This window comes from Talpa europaea (assembly GCF_964194135.1).
Source record: "Talpa europaea genome assembly, chromosome: 1".
Taxonomy (NCBI): domain Eukaryota; kingdom Metazoa; phylum Chordata; class Mammalia; order Eulipotyphla; family Talpidae; genus Talpa; species Talpa europaea.
The window spans coordinates 140,444,647-140,464,658 of record NC_140073.1 but is presented as its reverse complement, the minus strand read 5'-3'; the positions used below and the strand labels follow the sequence as shown (position 1 = coordinate 140,464,658).

At 33.9% G+C, this 20,012-nt stretch overlaps 1 protein-coding gene across 2 annotated transcripts in view; it reads right to left on the bottom strand.

Annotated features, from left to right (window-relative positions):
- The window catches only part of SPAG16 (sperm associated antigen 16), a gene marked incomplete at both ends in the record, with an annotated part of 714,501 nt that overhangs the window by 348,085 nt on the left and 346,404 nt on the right, over window positions 1-20,012 (bottom strand). For both annotated transcript variants that reach the window (XM_084253918.1, XM_084253919.1), the window contains one exon: window positions 3,119-3,304. In XM_084253918.1, the coding sequence (XP_084110044.1) occupies window positions 3,119-3,304 (186 nt within the window). The remainder of the gene's footprint in view (window positions 1-3,118; window positions 3,305-20,012) is intronic.

The following is a 20,012-nucleotide window of genomic DNA, read 5'->3' as shown; positions in this document are numbered from 1 at the left end:
TTCTGCTAATGCATGAAACACATCATGTGACTCTTCTGCTTCAAACCCTCTAGTGTTTTCCCATCTCATGAAGAGCAAAATCATTTAAATGGGCTAGAAGGTTCTACCTTATATGTACACAGTGCTGTATCTGCCTTAGCTCTACCATTCTCTCATCTGCTCACTCTACTCCAGTCACACTGACTTCCTTGCTATTCCTTAGTCACATGAGTTCTGTGAATACCACAGGGGATTCACTATTCAGAAGAGCTTGGGATATTCTTCCAGAGCTCTTCTTGGCATGTTCACAAACATCAGCTTGAGTGAGACTTTTCCCAACTATCCTGTTTGAAATTGTAATACTTTCCAATGCTCATCATTCCTTTCCATTTTTGATATTCTTTTCACTATAAAATACATCATCCATAAATACTATACATAATTATTGCTCATTTTTCATTTGACTTATTTTCAGCCTCCAATAGAAAACCCATTTATATGACAGCAGGGATTTTTGTCTGTTTTAGTCACCACTATAGTGAGAACAATGCACATAATAGATTAAATGGTTAATGCATATTTGTTGGGTTTATAAAGAAATTTTTTTAAAAAGGAAAAAACACTGGTAAGTTCAGCCACATGGAAGCCACTAGTTGTGTTCCATAAACCTGACTGCAATGAGCAACACAGATTCCCATCAGTAAAATAGTCAATACTACTATAAAATTAAGATTCTTAGTGTTTTTTCATTGTTTAAATGAAATCATTATCATCAAATCAGCTTTCCACTAATGGAAAGACACGATTTTACTACAGTTACATGTTTTCTTAAATTTACAGCTACTTTTACAGGCATTTACTTTCATGTGAACCAATTATTCAACTTACAGTTATTTCTACCGACAAGTAGGATTTTATAGGCTCCCAATAGTACTACAGCAGTCATTAATAGTGGGAAGTGAGACGGAGCAAGGGAAAACCAGTAGAGGGAGTTGAACAGTTATCTATTGTCAACAAAGAATTCTATTACCCATTCCTATTAATTCTGAGGATGTTGCAGGACTTGTCTTCGTTACCATACTACTATGTAATGAAGAGAAAAGCATATCACCCGAAAAATATTCATGAATTGCCTGTATAAATAAGATTGGGAAGTCTAAAGTGCTATAACAGAATAAAGTAAAAATGTATATAGGTTAAAATATATATATTTTTTATGCTGAAGAATCCAGAGGATATTGCAGGCTAGCAGGAAGTAGGGAATGGGGGTAGCTTTACTTCCAGCTGGATGAAGACTGCTTTTTCATTTCTAATTTCTAATTGAAATTGATATTCAATCCCACCACAGCACTTTGGTTGGGGGGTGGGGTGGGTGGCAGAGAATACAGAAATGGTACATATCACTTCAAGTAATATTCTATTATTATATATATTATATTATTACATAAAATGTAGTGACATAACTACACTTAACTAAAAGGGAGATTTTGATTTAGACAATCGAGTTCCAACAAATACGGAAGAGAGTGGATTATGGTGAACATCCTACAATTTCTGACAGTTTGGTCTTTTTTCTTCCAAATATTTGTGCCATCCTTGCACATGAATTCTGGAATTGTCCCCCTCCTCAAATGAGACATCATGAATTCCTACTCACTGGCTGCTTGTATCTCACAGTCCATGATCTCTGATGAGGCAAAATCATCTGAGTGCCTCTTCTCAGAGCAGGCACCATGGAGAACAGGGAAAACAGGCCTCTGAGCCCTGGACACCTCATTGCTGGGTTAATTGTCTTTGATGACAGCATGGTACAGCTGCTCCTGCAAGTGCTGGAAAAATTGGCAATGAGATTCGGCTGCTGTGAGTAGAACAACTGCTGGTACACAGGTGAAGTGTTGCCAGGGTGAAACTCACTGGAACTGCAAGTCCACAGAAGCCCAGAGGAAACAGACCACAAGAAGGAGTTCTCCTCCAGCCCTGCAGTCTCCTACGAGCACCTGCTATTGCCAAAGCCTAACAGAGAGTTGGCTGGAAAAGCAAAAATCCCAGTTTCTACATTACAAAAGCAGAGTATAGGAATGACACCTTGCTGTTTAGTGAAAACAATCTATTAACTGGCCCATCCCTGTGCACGATAATCAATTCATGCATAGGACAGCACATACCCTTTCCAATGAATCCTCCCAGAAAACCGGTTGAAATTTTGCAAGCATATGCTTGTTCTTTCCCCAAATACCCAGCATTATCCACTATTCAAAAAAGAATGGAGAAAGTTTGTCTTCACATGATCACAAAGCAAGTGTCCACCTTTAAAGTGATTCCATCTTACTTTTATAAAACAAGTTGTAATAGTTCAGTGACAATTGTTTTCCTAAATTTTTAGGAGTTATTGTAACTTATACTTGGAATCTTGGCACTGTTTCAATATTTAAAGTGACCAGAAATTTTATCATTGATCTATAATCCTTAGCTTAAGCAATCGGGATGTTTAGGAGCTAATTTTACCTCTTTATTCTACTTGTATACATAACAGGATGTAACAGTCAAGAAAAATTACAAGGATGACAGGAATTTTAATACTTTAAACATAATATATTTTTCTATCTTGATTTAAAATCAAAACAGAAACCTATATCCACATGATATTTTATAGGACTTTGCATATAATAAGATGCATTAATTCTTACAATGTGAATTGCCAAAAATCATTCAGTTTTGGAAAATATCATGTCAAAATTAAGCATACAGCCAGTAATTATTCCTGTCATACTCATGTCTATTTAACTGTTAGTTTAGTAATACAGAAAAACAGCAATCCTATGGAAGGAAGTACTAAAATTTTCACTCATTAAAATAAGTATTTTTTTTTATCACTCTTAAAACACTTTCCAGTGAAGCAATCCAAACGTTATTACATAGACTTTATCTTGATACCTACATTTAGAAGGAACTTATTATAGCAACAAAGATTAATGGAGTTAGAAATGGCTTCAACAGAGATTATTTAAGTAGCTCTCTATAACTTTATCAATGAAATTTCTTTTTACTGTTTCCCATGGTAGCACTGAGGGAAACAAAAATAGCATTAACGCGTGTATTTCTCAATGTGGGGGTTAATAATATTTAAAACATTTCTTACCTATTAACATCCCAGATTTTACTTGTTGTATCCATTGAGGAAGAAGCCACAAAATCACCACAGGAATGCCATGTGCAGGACCACACAGCATGGTTGTGTCCTTCAAAGGTCAAAATGCAATTGCCTTTAGACAGGTCCCACAACTTCACTGTACAGTCACCACTTGAAGTAGCCAGTTTGTTGCCGCTATTCACAAGGATATAAAAAGATAATGCACTTTTAAAATCACTTTATAATTATTTTTATGAACAGTTGTATTCTGTAATTTGTGGATGTAATTTGTGGATCTGGATTATTTTAGGGACATGAGTATCTGGAACTTACTATATTGATTTTACACAATGCGATACTTGCATTGTTTATGAATTCATATTGATAAAATAAACAGTTGTGTACTTTCTAGACTAATTCTTCTAGGTTAATGTACTTTACCAGTTTACTTTTTGGAATGTGTTGGGTTAAAGGCTATGTTAGCATCAATGGCTGATGTAGCCTTAAAATAATGAATATAGACATATATTTCAAAAAATACAGTATAAAATAGTAGGTCAGCATTGTTTATGTTTACATTTATTAACTGCTACAGGAGCATAGTGTTACTGAAGAAGAAAGAATCAGGAAAGATTTGGAAGTGCTCAGTAGCTGACAGTCATTAGATTTTCTATTTAGGTTATTAGCAGATATTTTTAAAAAGCAGTGAATTTCAAATGCTGGACACAAAAGGTAGTTTAAGTAAGGAATGGACATCACGTCACGTCAGTGACATAAGCAGAAACATCTAGATTTTTATTTGGTAAAATATCAATTTCAAGAACATTAAAGTATCTTTTCCATTCTTCAGTATCCTGCTGCATTGGATGTTCCTTCTATTTGTTCAGTAACTTGTCTCTGGCTGAATATAATTAATTGATTTTTCCTTCTTACCTATTAGGCTATGTTTTCTGCATAGACACTGTGTTTCTTCTGTTTCTATAGCATTATGAAGAGCAACGGAAGTACGCAGTAAATTCTTCCAAAATAAATAAGTGAATGGAAGGATGAATGAAGTTATGCTATAAGTGAAGAAAAGGTATCCACTGAAAGTATCTCTAAGAGAGGGAATGGCAAGACAAAGAAACGTGTTTGTTTGCTTGCTTGTTTTGCTTATGTTCATGCTAAGGGACAACAAAATTTTTATGTACAGAGAAAAAACAACCACTGAATAGGGGCTTAAAGGTGACACAGAAAAATTGGATCATTGAGTGAAGAAGTTCTCATTAAAGCTATAAAGTACATCTTTTACTTGTAGAAAAGCAGAAGAAAAGTCATTCTAAAATAAAAGGTAATATACATGATTATGCATATTTCTGAAGTCAATTCTAATCCACCGGATAAGAAGTGGATACTGAAAAACATACTACTGAATGACTATTGGGCTTATGAGGAAATCAAAGAAGAATTTAAAGAATACCTGGAAAGAAACAAAAATAAAGAAGCTCTGGCACACAGCAAAGCAGTGCTAAGAGCACTAAGGGCATGAAGGGACAAAAAAGATCTCAAACAATAAGAGCAAGCAAAACTTAAAGCCACTAAAAGAAAGGAAATTGTATTTTAAAAGTCTAAAAGATCAATGATACCAAAAGACAAATGAGATAGACAACTTCCAGCTAGATCACAAAGAAGAAAGGGAGAAAAGGCTAAGAAATAGAATCAGAAATGAAAATGAAGTTGCAACAGACATTGTGAAATATAGAAAATAATAATATACTCTTATAAATATCTTTATGCATACAAATTAGATAACCTAGAAGAAATGTGCACATTTTTAGAAATATATACAAGACTGAATCAGGATGAAATAGAAAATCTGAGCAAACCAATTACAAGCAAGTCAATTGAAACAGTAATCAAAAGTCTTCCAAAATACAAAAACCCAGTCCCAGACAGTTTTATTACTGAATTCTACCAAACTTCAGAGACACTAAAATCTATATTTCTCAAACACTTCCAAAATAATTGAGGAAAAGATATTGCTTCCAAACACATTTTCGGAGGCCAACGTTATTCTGATACCAAAAGCAGACAAGAACATCACACACAAAAAAGAAAACTCTAGACCCATGTCCCTGAATAAAAGAGTTGTAAAAGTTCTCAACAAATTTTAGCAAACCAAATTGAACATACATTCAAAGGATTATACATCATGACCAAGTGGGATTTATTCCAGGATGTTTCCACATTCACAATCCAATCAATAGTATTTAACAAATCAACAAAAGGAAATATAAAATCATATATAAATAGATGCAGAGAAAGCATTTGATAAGTTCCAACTTCCATGCATGACAAAAAATGTTTAAAAAATGGGGATGGAATGAGCATATCTCAACATAATAAAAGCCATGTATGATAAACCCACAACTATCATCATACTCGGTGAAAAAAAGTGAAGCCTTTTTCTCTAAGATCTAAATCCAATTAATGAAAAATTAATTATTGAAATTAAGAAATCAATAGAATTAGACAATAAATCCAAAAAAATAAGAGTTAGGCCTTCTAGACTATAGCTAGAAAGGGAAATGAAAATATTATTTCTTGGTGTGCTCTCAGGCTGCTATTAAAAAAAGCGACTGATTGGGTCACTTCAACAACAGAAATTTATTTCTCATAGTTTCAGAGTCTGAGAAGTCCAAGATTAAGGTATTGGCCAGCTTGATTTATGACTTGCAGATCGTTATCTTCTTGCTGTGTCCTTACATGGCAGAAAGGGTAGAGAGGGGGAAGAGGTAAAGTGATATCTTTTCCTTTACTTATAAAGGCATTATTCTCATCGTGGGCCTCTACCCTCATGAACTTATATAAACTTAATTATCTCCTAAAGATCCCACCCCCTTTTATCATCACTTGGGGGACTAGGGTTTCAACATATAAATTTGTAGGGGCACAGATATTCAGTGCATAATAGTGTACAAGTTAAGGGATGAGAGCATAAAAAGTATTTTTAATACAGAAACATATTTTCCTAATCAAAATCTTAGAAGAAAATGAAATAAATAGATGCAAAGCTAAAAAACTAAAGTTTGAGAATTATAGAAATTAGAAAATTTAAGGCTGAGAACCACAAATTGGGAAGTAAAATCCATACCAAGATGTGTAAGTAGAGTACACAAAAAGAAATACCAACTTAGATAAATTTTAGTCAACTAAAGAGCAATGTGAGAGTCAATTACAATAATTCAAAGAATAAGGAGAGGGAGAAAAAGTAGACAGAAAGATTATACAGTGTTTAATATATGCTAGAAACTCTACGAAGATCTTTTACATATATTTGATCCTCACAAACATCCTTTGGAATTGGCACCACTGCTGTGTTCAAACACTTGAACAATATCATAGAGCTAACATAGAGCTAGCATAGATATCATAGTAGCTGACCTAGAATTTCTTCAACTAGAAAAAAATAGTTACTATAGAATTATCAAAAATAAAGGCAAATAAAAATATCTTCAACTAAATGAAGCAATCCTCCTGTAGAGGAACTACTAAAGACAAGTTTTGCAGGTAGAAAAGGACTCAGATCTAAAATGAAATGAGGAACAAAAAACTGATCAACATGTCAGTATATCTAAATATTTGCACACAAACATGTGCTTGAAACAAATAAGAAAACAATAATAATATTGACAATAAAATTTCTGTGTCCAGAAAGAATGGTATAGCACTGATTAATTTTAGACTCTGTTAAGCAAATCTGCACAGTAAAATGTCCAGGGTGGGCCTCCCCGGTGGCGCAGCGGTTGAGCGCTGGGTTGCGAAGCTGCCCGCAGCCTCTGCGGCGCCGGTTTGATCCCCGGCTGCTCCCGGGCCACCGAATGAGGGTCCCACATGGCGCGCAGACCTCTCCTGCCGCCCGCTGCTCCCCTCAGCAGTGTACTTCAGTCCTTCTGCCTGCTCTGCTCTCCCCTCTGGCTCTGGTGAATTCTCTCACCCTCCCGCGTTTCTGACTGTACCCAGTGCTTGTATAAATAAAAAAAAAAAACAAACAAACAAACAAACAAATAAATAAATAAATCTTTAAAAAAAAAAAAAAATGTCCAGGGTAACCACTATAAGAACAGAAATAGAATATATAACTTGTTGACCCACAAAAGAAAAAAAAGCTGACAATTACAAATAATTATCCAAAACAAAGGATGAAAGGGGAGGAAAGCATTAGAATTAATGGCAGAATAGAAAAGAAACATAAAAAAATAAAACTGTAGAAAGCAACTCAAACATATTATTAATAAAACCAATAAACACAAGCTGGAAGTTAAAACACAAGGATTTTTCAGTTTGGCCAAAAAGAATAGTAGACGAAGGTGGAGGGCTATTGGGTAGCCCTGGTGCTGGGTGTGGCATGATAACACACCTGAAGAGGTGGGATCCTATGTTTCTGAGCCATATACAGTGGTTTAGACAAATGTTACCTTAACTAAAATAAAAAAAAATTTGAATTATAAACAAGAAAAATTTCAGTCATATATTATCTATACAAGGTACACTGTGCTGCTCCTAAGGACATACGAAGGTTGAACATTTTAAAAAGATGAAAAAAACATGTGGGCAAAAAGAAATGAAAATAAATATGCATAGTTCTATTAATGTCAGGCAAAAAGGAACTTAAGGCAAAAACGTGTGTAGGGATATATTCCCTATATAATGGTAATTTTTCTCATTTCTAGAAAGGCTTTAAAATTAAATCATATAAATACTAGATGCATCTTACATGATACAACTTAATAACGTTAGTGCCATAGAAACAAAAAATGGCCTATTGTCAGAGTGAAAAATTTACAGGCCTTGATTTGTTTTTCTAATTCAGAATTCAAATTACAAATAAAGACATGGAAGATTTAAGGAACAAATATTATAGGTCTCAAGGCCATATATAAAATTCGTTACCAAGTTACTATTGACTACACACTCTTCTCAAGCAAGGTTGAAACATTTATAAGATGATATGGTTAACCAAATAATAAGTCTTAAAAACTTAACATTATTGTCATAATAGAGATTATATTTTCTCATACTTAAATTGTTAAACATGAATAACAGAATTGTATATCGATAAAATGGTGTTAATTTTAAAGCACAATTTTCAGTAACATCAAAGAAATAATTGGGGGTATTTGAAAATAATTAGAACTAAATGAAAACAATGTATCAAAAATATGAAGCAAAATCAAATCAGTATTTTGAAGGCAACTTATTTTGCTTTATACCTCCTTGTCATAAAGGCAAAACTTTTCCGCTAATGCAAGAGGCACTAAGGTTAAACAAAATATACTATAAAATAATTCAATGGAAGGTCAATAAAGGCTGAAGTAATTCTTTGGGAAAAATCTAACAATATAAGCAAATCTCTGCCAAACCTGGTAATAAAAAGAAAAAGTCCCCTCAAGCTTACCATCGATTAAGCCATATACTAATAATATTTTACAAAAGTATAAAATAATGTTATTCTTTTTGCTAAGTTTTTTGTTTGGGGGATTATATTTATTTTTTATAAAAAGGGTTACTTATATTAACATATTTTTTGCAGCTTCTAAAGAGTCTACAGACAAATTATATCAAATTTGTTTGGGTCAAGCAAATTTAAACAGTAAGCATTAAGTATCAAATAATATTAGCAGTACTTCATATTTCCTGAAAGTATTTTACTCCATACTTTGTATGTGTTTTACGTAAATTATTGACATTTTTCAGACTTTAGCACATAACTGCAGAAATATTAGGGTTTTTAATGCTGGAAATTATTTCAGTTTTGAGAACTAAATATATAAGCTTCCAGATTGACATTACTTTTTTTTTTTAAAGAAAACTGCTGAAGTGTTGCATGAAAGATGAGTGGAACACAGAGACTAGAGCCTCCTGTACCACAAAGTGGGAGCTAGCACATATATAAGAAAGACTTTGTGCTTCTTACTCTGACTTTACTGGACCTTGAACATTCCTTTTAACATTTTTATCTACCATTCCAGAAACTGATTATCTTTATCTACAAACATGGATAAACTCTGCTGAGTAAAACTTAAGTGCTTTTATTCAAAGTTGAATGCTGTTTTGTTTGTTTACTGCTTTATTGTATCTGAAAAGACAGTGGAGGCTGGTCAAATAATTATGTGAGGTAATTTCTTTAGGGAGGGTTAAAATAAGAGGTAAGAATTAGAAATAAGAAAAGTAGGTTTTATGTATCAGACTTGCTACATCATTTCGTCTTGGGTTGCATTAAATCTTTATTTTCTCTAAAGCAATGTTATAAATTAGAAAATTATTCTTGGAAATTCAGGTAATGATATAAAAATACACAACATTGATCAAAAACTTACAGGAAAATATATCATAGGGATAATATTTTGCAAATAACTGGAAGCATTTAAATGTTTCTTTTAAATTATTTCTTTTATTTCAGTACCATTGATTTACAGCACTGTATATGATTTAGAGCTATAGGGCCATCCCCTTTAGGTGTTACCACATCACATGCATCACCAAAACACCCGCAGCCCTCCATCAAGGTCCATTGTGCCCCCTCCAAACTGTGTTCCCTCCATCTTCCCTCCTCCCTCTGCTAGTCTCAGTTCTAAAGTCAGGTTTCTAAGGTTTTATACTAGATTAGCTTTATCTCACATTTGGCTTTGTTTATCTATTTTCCATATGTATGTGACAGCATCTGGTATTTTTCTTTCTTCTTCTGACTTATATCATTTAGCATAATCTCCTCCAGTTTCAGCCATGTTGTCACAAATGGGAAGAGTTTCTCTTTTTTGATAGCTGAGTAGTATTCCATTGTGTATACATACCACGTCTTCCTAATCCACTCATCTGTCGTGGTTGTACTAGTGTTGGCTCTTAGGTTGTTTCCATAACTTGACTACTGAGATTATGAATTTTTAAACTATTCTCTTGTGATTTCTAGTTCAGCTTTTATATGGAATTTTTTTGCCCATATTTCAGTAAGTAGTGGTAAAATCCAGCTACTACTATAACATTATAGTCTCATTTGTCTTTAGTTAATAAGACTATTTGAAGTTGTAAATTGTGACTATCAGTCACAATATTCTCAGATAGTATAGGATATGTATATATTAATTTATGTGACAGAATAATATATACCAAATCCTAATTAATAAAAACATGTTCTTATACTGCTTTGTTAAGGCAAAAGATAGAATTTTGGTTTCACTGATCTCATAAAATGATTCTATTAGAAAGGCTCACATTTAGAATTGGGACTTCTTAAAAATTTTTAATACATATTTGAGACATTTGGTGTGCTCAGTTTGTGAGAGTCCTCGGAATGGTAAGTTAAAACAAAGAACTGAAAATGATACACAGCAGCGGGCTGGATAAGGACTGGGGGGCACTGTGACTGAGTGAAATATGATAAGGTGCAACTCCACACTGACAATGGTCCTGGTTAGTTTTCTGAAATAAACACACATCCAAGTGCTCTTGCCTTTACTCCCAAATGAAATGCCTTCCTTTTATGTGGAAATCCAGAATTAGCCAAAAATAACTGAAATGAACTGAGGAGATAGCGCTACATGCAGATATTGCAGATCCTAGCAAAAGCTGAGAGGCAATATTGAAAATGCAGGAAAATACAGCTACTTCCAGAGTAGCTTAGAGAAGTTCAGAGAACACGGATAAGAGAGGAAGATTGAATCCAAGAAAGCAAGAAAGTAAAAAAACACAGAACAACTGAATAAATTTAAATGGTGGCTAGAAAGCCCTAGGAACTATTAGTAATAAGTGACCATGAGTTTCTTGCAGAGAGACTCTAGAAGTCCCCTTTAAGTGTCCTGAAAAACTGGGCAGGAAGTAATGAAAGGATGTTCAGCAGAGTACCGAAGAGGGTGACCTCCAGACCTAGGGCTTTCCCTCCCTGGATGCCAAACTGCCGCCCATACTAGGATGCATTAGTTCCAGAGGCATTTGTGCACATTCCAGGCTCACATCTATCAGTTGCTTGTGCACCTTACGTAGAATTTTCAACTCAACACTTCATCTTTTATACAAGAGTACTATAATACTGGCAAGTGGGCTAGATTTAGTCTTCAAACATATGGTGTTTGATTTTAAGCCACATGGTATTTTATTATTCATGGTTTTCTTTTTTAATAATTAAATCACAAATAGGTAGCACGAAAAGAATCACCCAGAGCTGAGTAGTACCTTCTTTCAAAAGGACGCTTACTCTCCACATCAACAGTTAGACAGTTCACACTGTTCACACCTTACCTGCCTCCATTCACACTGCCTGCCAGCCAGAGATTTTCAATGACTGAGCTATCACCAAACTGTGCAGACTGTTGACATAGAATTATTCATCCGGTTGTTTGGACTCTGATATAATTTTTTTAAATATTTAAATTTCTTTCTAGAAGAGGCCCAGGAAAACCTAAAGGCAAGGATGAAGAATGTGTTTCATTACAATCCTTATATAGTAAGTGGAAAGGTACATGAATAGCAGAGAATAGAAAAGACAGAGAAATGAGTGGCCCATACTTCCTCATCCCTACACTTTTTAAACTACTTCAACTGCACGTTGCTCACAGTTAGCTTTCCTGTACCTGCATCTGGTACACAGTGACTCTAAAAATACTCTGGGTGTTGGGTAAATTCATGAATGGTAAATGTACTAAGCAAGCAGAGATTTCACTCGGAAATAGATCTGTGTTAACAGAGCTAGCTGTTGTAGTGATGAAACTACTAACATTCTTCTTCTTCTGTTTTTAAAAAATGTGTAAGTTAAATTTTTAAAATTTTATTGAGGTAACAATGATTGACAACATTGTTATATAATTGTAATTGTATATAATTTACAGATATAGGATCACATTTATCCTTTGCATTTATTATTTAATGCAAAGGATATTTATTTATTCTTAATAAAAGAATCAATTTAAATCTCTGGAATTGATTTGTTAGTTTCTGATTGCATCCAATATGATTCTCAGTATTCTCTAGTTGTAATTCATGTACTTTGTATGCATGTGAAATATCACAATTAAATTTGTTTAAAAACATAATTTTGGTTAATTATATTCATATATATATACATATATATTCATAGCTACTAAAATGCTGCTCCATCTTTTTTATTATTAAGTTTTTATGAATGCCCTAGGTTTTTAGGAAAAATTATTTTCAGGATATTAAGTATAATTTTTTCAGCTATCTCAAGACCTTTACATTTGAAGTTTTCTTTTCTTTTGACAAACATGTTATTTTTCCTTAGTAATACTTTGAAGAATGAAAAATCAGTTTTTAAATTATTAAATAAATCATTTACCAAATTAATATGTATTTATTACTCCACTAAAACTCATTTTTTTGAAGATTTATTTATTTATGCATACAAGAGCTGGAGTACAGGCCAGAGATATGGGAGGTGAGAGGATTCACCAGAGACAGAGTGGGGAGCAGAACAGGCAGACTTACTGAAATACACTGCTGAGGGGAGCAGTGGGCAAGATAGGAGAGGTCTGCAGCGCCATGTGGGTCACCTCCGTGGCTTGAGGGGATCGAACTTGTGCTGCAGTGGCTGCGGATAGCTTCATAGTGCTGCATCTTAACCCCTCGCACCACCAGGAAGGCCCCTCCACTGAAATTCATTAATGTTCACGGTGAATTTACTATGCCCAGAGCCATAGACATGGCAAAGGAGGGTGTGGGTTAGTGCAGCTTATGCTCCACTGAAGGAGGAAAGAAAATAATCAAAGCCAGCGAATCAGTGAGCCCATTTCAGATAGTAAGACATTCTATGAATAAAATGAAACAGAGTAAAATAAGCAGGAGTAAATTAGATTAGAATTTCAAGGAGCCACCGTATGAGCAGGGACCTGCGGAGTAAGGGAAGCCTGCCGTCTCTGAGCCAGGGCGGGCTCTGGGCAGGAAAGAGCAGAGAGTGCAGGGTACAAGCTCCCAGCTGGACATGACTTACTCAAGAGGCTAGTGTGGTGGGGAAAAGGGGAGGAGAGGAAGGTGAAGAAATGGAAGTTCAGGCCTGAGGAGTAGGAAGGACTGAAGCACTGAAGGCCTTGTGGCCACAGGGAGATATCTGGAATTTATCCTAAATACCAGATTTCAAGACATAGGCGATCCACTGATACAATGCTCCAGTGACTATGCAAGACAACTCAATCCGGCATGCCCTGTGTTTCTCAAATGCACCAAGCATGATGCCCTCAGGACATCTGTCCATGCTTCATCTGGCACTGGGATGCTATTTTCTCTGGATAGTCCCAAGACTTGCTACTTGCTTCAGTAAGGACCTTGACTCCAATTTCACCTTATCATGAAGGGGATCTCTGAAATTTTATTTGAAATATTCCATCTCTCCAACTTTTTGCCTTCTTCTTTCCCTGCAGCCTATTATTTTACTCTATGGCACTTACCACCATCTATTAAAGTGTATATAATTATTTTATTTATTATCTATCTCTGTGTCAATAGAATGTAATACATATGAAGGCAGTAACTTGTTTTTTTATTCACTGTTATATTTCTAATGCCTAGCATCATACTCAGCATATAGGGATTCTCAATATATAGCTGTGAATCAATGAATAAAACACAGTATGAACATTACAGCAGTTCTTAATTTCTGTTTCTAATGGATAATTCAAACAATTCTTCTTTAGGGTATAAAAATACAAATAAAAATGAGGTAAATGGACCCTATGCCCCATTTTACTACTGGATATCTTATTTGAACATTTATTTTCTTAAAGACTCTATTTCATAACATACCAAATGATCTCCTTTTGAATTTTGTCTTATACACATACAATTTACTATATATATAATTTAATTAAAAAGTTATTATACATGTAAAATTTCAGATTTTATATATTGAGGATATTATCATGTAGCCTTAGGAAAATAACATATTTTCCCCACTCCATTCACCTCGTATTTTTTTTTTTTTTGGAAAGATGCAAGATATAAATTCAGCAAGTAACTAGTGCCCATAAAATAAGTTAGTGAAAAATCAAATTTCTAAAGTCTTTGGATCATCATAATAGCGTCTTTAATGAAGAATTGTATTGGTGTACCAAAATTCCAAGGATTAACTTTGAATTATAATAGATTTCTTACAGATCTTCATGTATCAGTCCTTGTCTCTATTTTCAATACTGTTTATGACACTTGTCTACTCAAAACTTTCCAATGGGTTTTTCATCTCCAGGAATAAAAAAAATAAAATCTTAATTTGAAATACTGCATAGTATCATGTACACTTAATATGGAAGCAGTGATGCAATGCCATTCAAGGCTTACTAGTAGGAGTATCTGCTGAACTGTTTGAGGGATTTATTTTATGGATAATGAAAATCACACAATTTTCTAGGTCTATTTCTTTCTGTTGATTGCTAGGACAAAGGATTCAAGTGAAAGTACATGCATTGCATGCATTAACTTCACTCTTGGCTTCATTTTATTTTACCAATTCAAGTTATCCTTCACTTTAATTCTCAAAATCTTATCTTCTTCTATTTGCAAGTTCTCTAAATTAATCTGGAAGAAAATGATATAAAACTTAATTTATAATTCATACATTGTACTATGTTTTGTGAATATAAAACTGAATGAAATAAACTCTGGGGGGAAATTCATGAGCCTCATGATCTAACAGAATACACAAATATATAACCAACAAGTTATAATATTTTCTCAAGTGCTGATAGATGGCAGAGAGGATATAGAAATAGAACAGATAAGAGTATAATTAATTTTCTAGGTTTGGCAGGTGGTCACAAAGTCTTTAAAAAGGCAAATACTTTTTTGTAAAAGTATTTTTGTAAAAGTATATTCAAAAAGATTTTTGTATACATAAGCAGGTGTCCACAATGTACAAATAGGGAAGGAAAAAGGATGAGTGTTTAGCTTGTGGAAATGGTGGCATGTTCAGAGATATTTCAATATTTGCACTCAAAAAGATAAAAATAAAGGAAAAATACTCTAAACAACAGTCAAATAATAGAAGTTCTTGCCTATAGTTCTAACATGTTTTTATCTGTGGTGATGATGAGAGATGAAAGGGTTAAGGTAATCAGATATTAATTTTAGGAACATAAATCTGGGAGCAATATGAAGACCAGGTTTGTTGAAGGGAAAGTATCATATATGTTAGAGAACTTACAGTGATATTCATTAAAGGTTTACATATTGATTATTGAATTTAATTATTTTGAGATCTATGCTTTGTATAATCACAATCATTCCCAGATTTGGTAAATGATTCTCAAGGCAAAGTCTCAGTCCAACACTTGCCTTTTCCACAGGAAAGGATTAATCCAAGTCTAAATTGCAATGAATGGGGATATGCCCTTTTCCAGTGGAAAGCAGGCCTCTGATGCTACTGCATTTACCTTCATTTCACCTCTGCTCTGTTAGTAAAAAGCCTGATCTGCAGAATTTTTCCTTGTACACTTCCCTGACTCCCAGGAGAATATGGTAGCGAAAACACAAGGGTATGATGCCAAGTTCAAGTCTTTGGAGTACTGATTTAAAATATTCAAGGTTAACCAAGGCAGGTTACATATTCCATCACCTGAAACTGACTAAATATACAGTGTGATACTTCTGAGCAATCCCTGCTTTGGCACCAAGAGCTGTTGCACAGAACTCCAACAGGACAAGAAGTGTAGTGAGGAGCATTACTTTTAGATGAGGGAAAGTTATAAGTGAATTTGGGGCAGTTTTTTCCAAATAAATATTTTCTACACCCAGTCTGGAATGTGAAAAGAGAAAAATGTTTTCTTAGCATGTTTGGGAAGGAACAATTAGTCTTGGGATCAGATTTTTCATCATCTATATCTGCCAAAGTTAAACTGTCAGAAAGATTACAATGGGTACAAGCAGGATATCCTGATGGTTCCAGAAGCTGAAGTATCTATTTCTGGTATAAAGTTAAGGTGTATTATATAACTGGCAGTATTACAATAACAATTAGGATACATTAAAAACTATGTTGGTGAAAGTGAATTCATGTATCACAGAATTCTAGAAACTTAAGGTGGGAACAGGCCTTAATTCCATGTAATCTAATCATACAGCCCTCATTTTAATTGTTTCTACTGATATTTGATCAGTACATAGCCTAACCACTATATTCAGTAACATGTTCAGTAACAGTTCACTTGATTTTGAGTAGCTTGGGTAGAAAGTCATCCTTTTACTGAGTTTACTTTTTTTATGTATAAAATTTGCCCTCATTAAAGACAGATATAATCATTTGCATCATTCATAATTCAAATCCTCTTTCACTCAATAGTCTTCAGAGTATAGGAAGAAAGCTATAATGTCCTATAAATGACACTACATTCATCTCCTTTACCACTCATACATCTTTCCTGTGCTACTCTTAGAGGTACATGAAGATCTGAGAAGCTTTTACATCTACTCTTTTTCAATTCAAAACTGGTCTAATTTCATTATTCTATTTTAACTCTGTCACCTATCTCTTCAAATCTTGGTAATAAATAGAAGATCATATACATTTCCATATATTAAAAATGAGAGTACCTTTGCTTAATTCCATTCAAGTCATTAAATACTGTTTCTTATCTTTTTACTAACTACTTTTAATGTTTCATTTTCAAATTTCATTTCTCTTCCTATGGCATATCAGCCCCATATTCATTGTTGTTATTCTCTTGTTAAAATCAGTTTGTTTCAGGACAAAGCTGTTTTTAATATTTTGAGTTGTGCTGTATTTCTACTTATGAGCCCATTTCAGTTTGTAAGGTCACTTTTCAGAAATCCAAATTCCATTCACTTAAATCATATTTAAATCTAGCTCTTTACCTCCCCTGTCCATTGATTCCATAAACTGTAGACAGAGAAAGAAGTAATGGTAACAGCACATGTATCCCCACGTTCAATAATTTTCCATAAAAATGTCATAGTCACTAAAGTGCTAAACCGTTCTTTCTCGGAGGTTATCTGTTCCACCATAAAATCAGTGGAGTGAATAAAGGAGCAAAACCTATGATCCCAGTAAATTATTACAGTTCTAATAAATTCTAGGAAAATGTCACAAATTTTACATGAATTTGTCAAGTTTTCACAGGCCAGATATTCTTCACCATGAATGTAGCACACACTAAGACATTGGTAACCTTCAGGGTATGCCTTAGTTTATTTTCTAATTGTGAATTCTATACCTCAAGCTTTATAATTACAATTAATTAAGATTGTTTAGGTGCTTTAAATTTAGTTAACTGTTCTTTGAATAAGGTAAACTAGAGTTTTAGTAAAGGTTAGATTTCTTGTGTTCTAATCATTTCTTTGCCATTTAAAAGCCCTCTTGCTTCCAAAACAGTCATTAGGGACATTAGTATTCTCATCTATAAAGGGTAGGTTTATATCTTTCTACTGTGACTCTGAGTATGAAGTCAAACCGGGGATGCTTGCCAAAATATCCCATACAAAGCCATTTTGGGCACTAATAGCTAAAATTTGTGGAATTCTGTATAATCATCTTTAAAGAGCTGTTGATTGCATGGTGCACATTACTTTAAATATTTTTTTAATTATCTCAGGAACAGGAAATTCATGTGTGTTAGGAAGATGATTGTCCTTGTCAACATTTTCTAGGAGGTCAGCCCTTTCTTGCAGAATGGGATTTTATGAACAGAGTTAATGTAAACCCCCACTGTACAATCACTATGGCTATGGAGCAGTAAGCTACCGCTGAAGCTAGAATTGGAAATTAGATGTACACCAGTTAAAGATATGGATTAGCACAGTGTGCAGTGAGCTCAGGAACTGGGAGTGACCCACAAGAGAGTGTACTTGTGTAAGCCTGAAACTAACACCTGGAGGGGACACAGTCTCTAGAAAATAAAATAATAGGATACTGAAAATAGAAGGAAATGCATGGGGATGTAGAAACAAAAAGGGAAATCCCTTTTAAAAAATCATCAAAAGTTACAGATACAAAATAATTGGGTGTGGAGATTGTGATGAGGAGTTTGAAACACCATGACAAGACGCAAAGTGAAGACTGCAGAAGCACAGCAGGTATAAGCAGCAGCACTATGGCCAAGTGCTACCTGATAGCTGTTGTTACTGTACACGTATTGCGGGGCTTCTGGTGTTCAATCTTGGCTGTAAAGCACAGCCAAATATGCATCAGTGTTAATTTGTTACTCACTATATCAAATTTTGCATAATTGTATTATGTTTAATCACTTTTTTTATCTTTCAACACCAATTAATGTATCCTAAACATGTTTCATCTGTAGAGTAGAAAAATATGAATTTCAGAGACTTTTACTGAAGCCCATCAAGTTGTAACAATTCAGGGACATATCATTCTAGAATGGCTTCACCTATAGCTCTGTCTACCATGGTGATATGATGATGTCCCTAAATGTAACAATAATACAAGCACTTTGTAAACTGTAAAATATTATTTAAAGCTTACATTATCTATAACCAAGGAGATATAACATAGAGACAAAAAAAAACCCATACATACAATGCCAAACTCCTTCATTAAATCCCTACTGAAAGTTCTCATAAATAGAATTAAAGTTGTATTTATATTGGCACTGTTTGAGACTCTTAATGATGGTCAATTAATATAATGAATAGGTATACATAAAATTATGCTTTTATATTTTTATATCTGAAATTATATTTTAAAAGAAAAATCAAGTGAGAAAGAAAATATATCAGCAATCTAAAAGTTAAAGATATTATGTTAACATGCAGAAGTACTCTGAAGAAAACACAACTTAAAAATACACTGGACACTCAATTAAATGAAATACTAAGGTACAAATCCAATAAAATACATTTAAGATCTATACAAGGAAATTTTAATAAAAATTCTAATAAATCCAAGGACTAATGAGATGGAGTGATCCATATTCATGGAGTGCAAGAGTGTCAAATGTCATTTCTTCCCAACTGGATCTGTAGACTCCTTGCAATCCCATCCAGGACTGCTATTTTGTGGATATTGAGGCAAAGATTCAGAACAGCCAATGCAATGTTAAAGGAGGAGAACAAAGTTGGAGGATTTACACTACCTGTCTTTGAGACTTATTCTATGAAACTTTATACTTAAAACTAGAATAAGACAGTATGTTATTCGTAAAAAAAAAAAATTAATGGAACAGAAAAGAAGGCCCAGAAATAGACACCCATATATACAACCAATGGATATTTAACAAAGAAGCAAAATAATAACATGGAGCAGAAACAGTCTTCTCAACAGATGGTATTGGAACAACTGGTCATTTACACACAAGAACAAATTGAGTAGATATTACACCCTTCACAGAATTTAGCTCAAATGGATAGACATAAATATAAAATGCAAAATTATAAAATTCCTAGAAGATAACCTTGGGTAAAAACTAAATGATTTTGGGTATGGTGATAACTATTTAGATAACATACCATGAAAGAAGTAATAGATGAACTAGATAATACGAAAAGAAGCCAATAACTAGGAGGAAATTAGTTGCAAAAAGCCTATATCTGATATAAGACGGACATCCAAAATATCCAAAGAACTTTTTAAATGCAACAATAAGAGAACAAACAACTCAATTAAAAAAAAAAATGAGCTAAAGGTCTTAACACACCTCTCAGAGATATACAGATGAAAAATAAGCACACAAAAAGTTGCACATATGTCATCAAGGAAATGTACATTAAAACTACAATGGAAGACCACTAACACCTACTAGAATGACCAAAATCACCTGGGACACTTACAACACCAAATTCTGATGAAGATATGGAGCCACAGGAACTATCATACACTGGTGGTGGGAATGAAAAGTGGTACAATCACTTTGTAAATCAGTTCTTACAAGATTAGACATATGCTCTTATCATATGA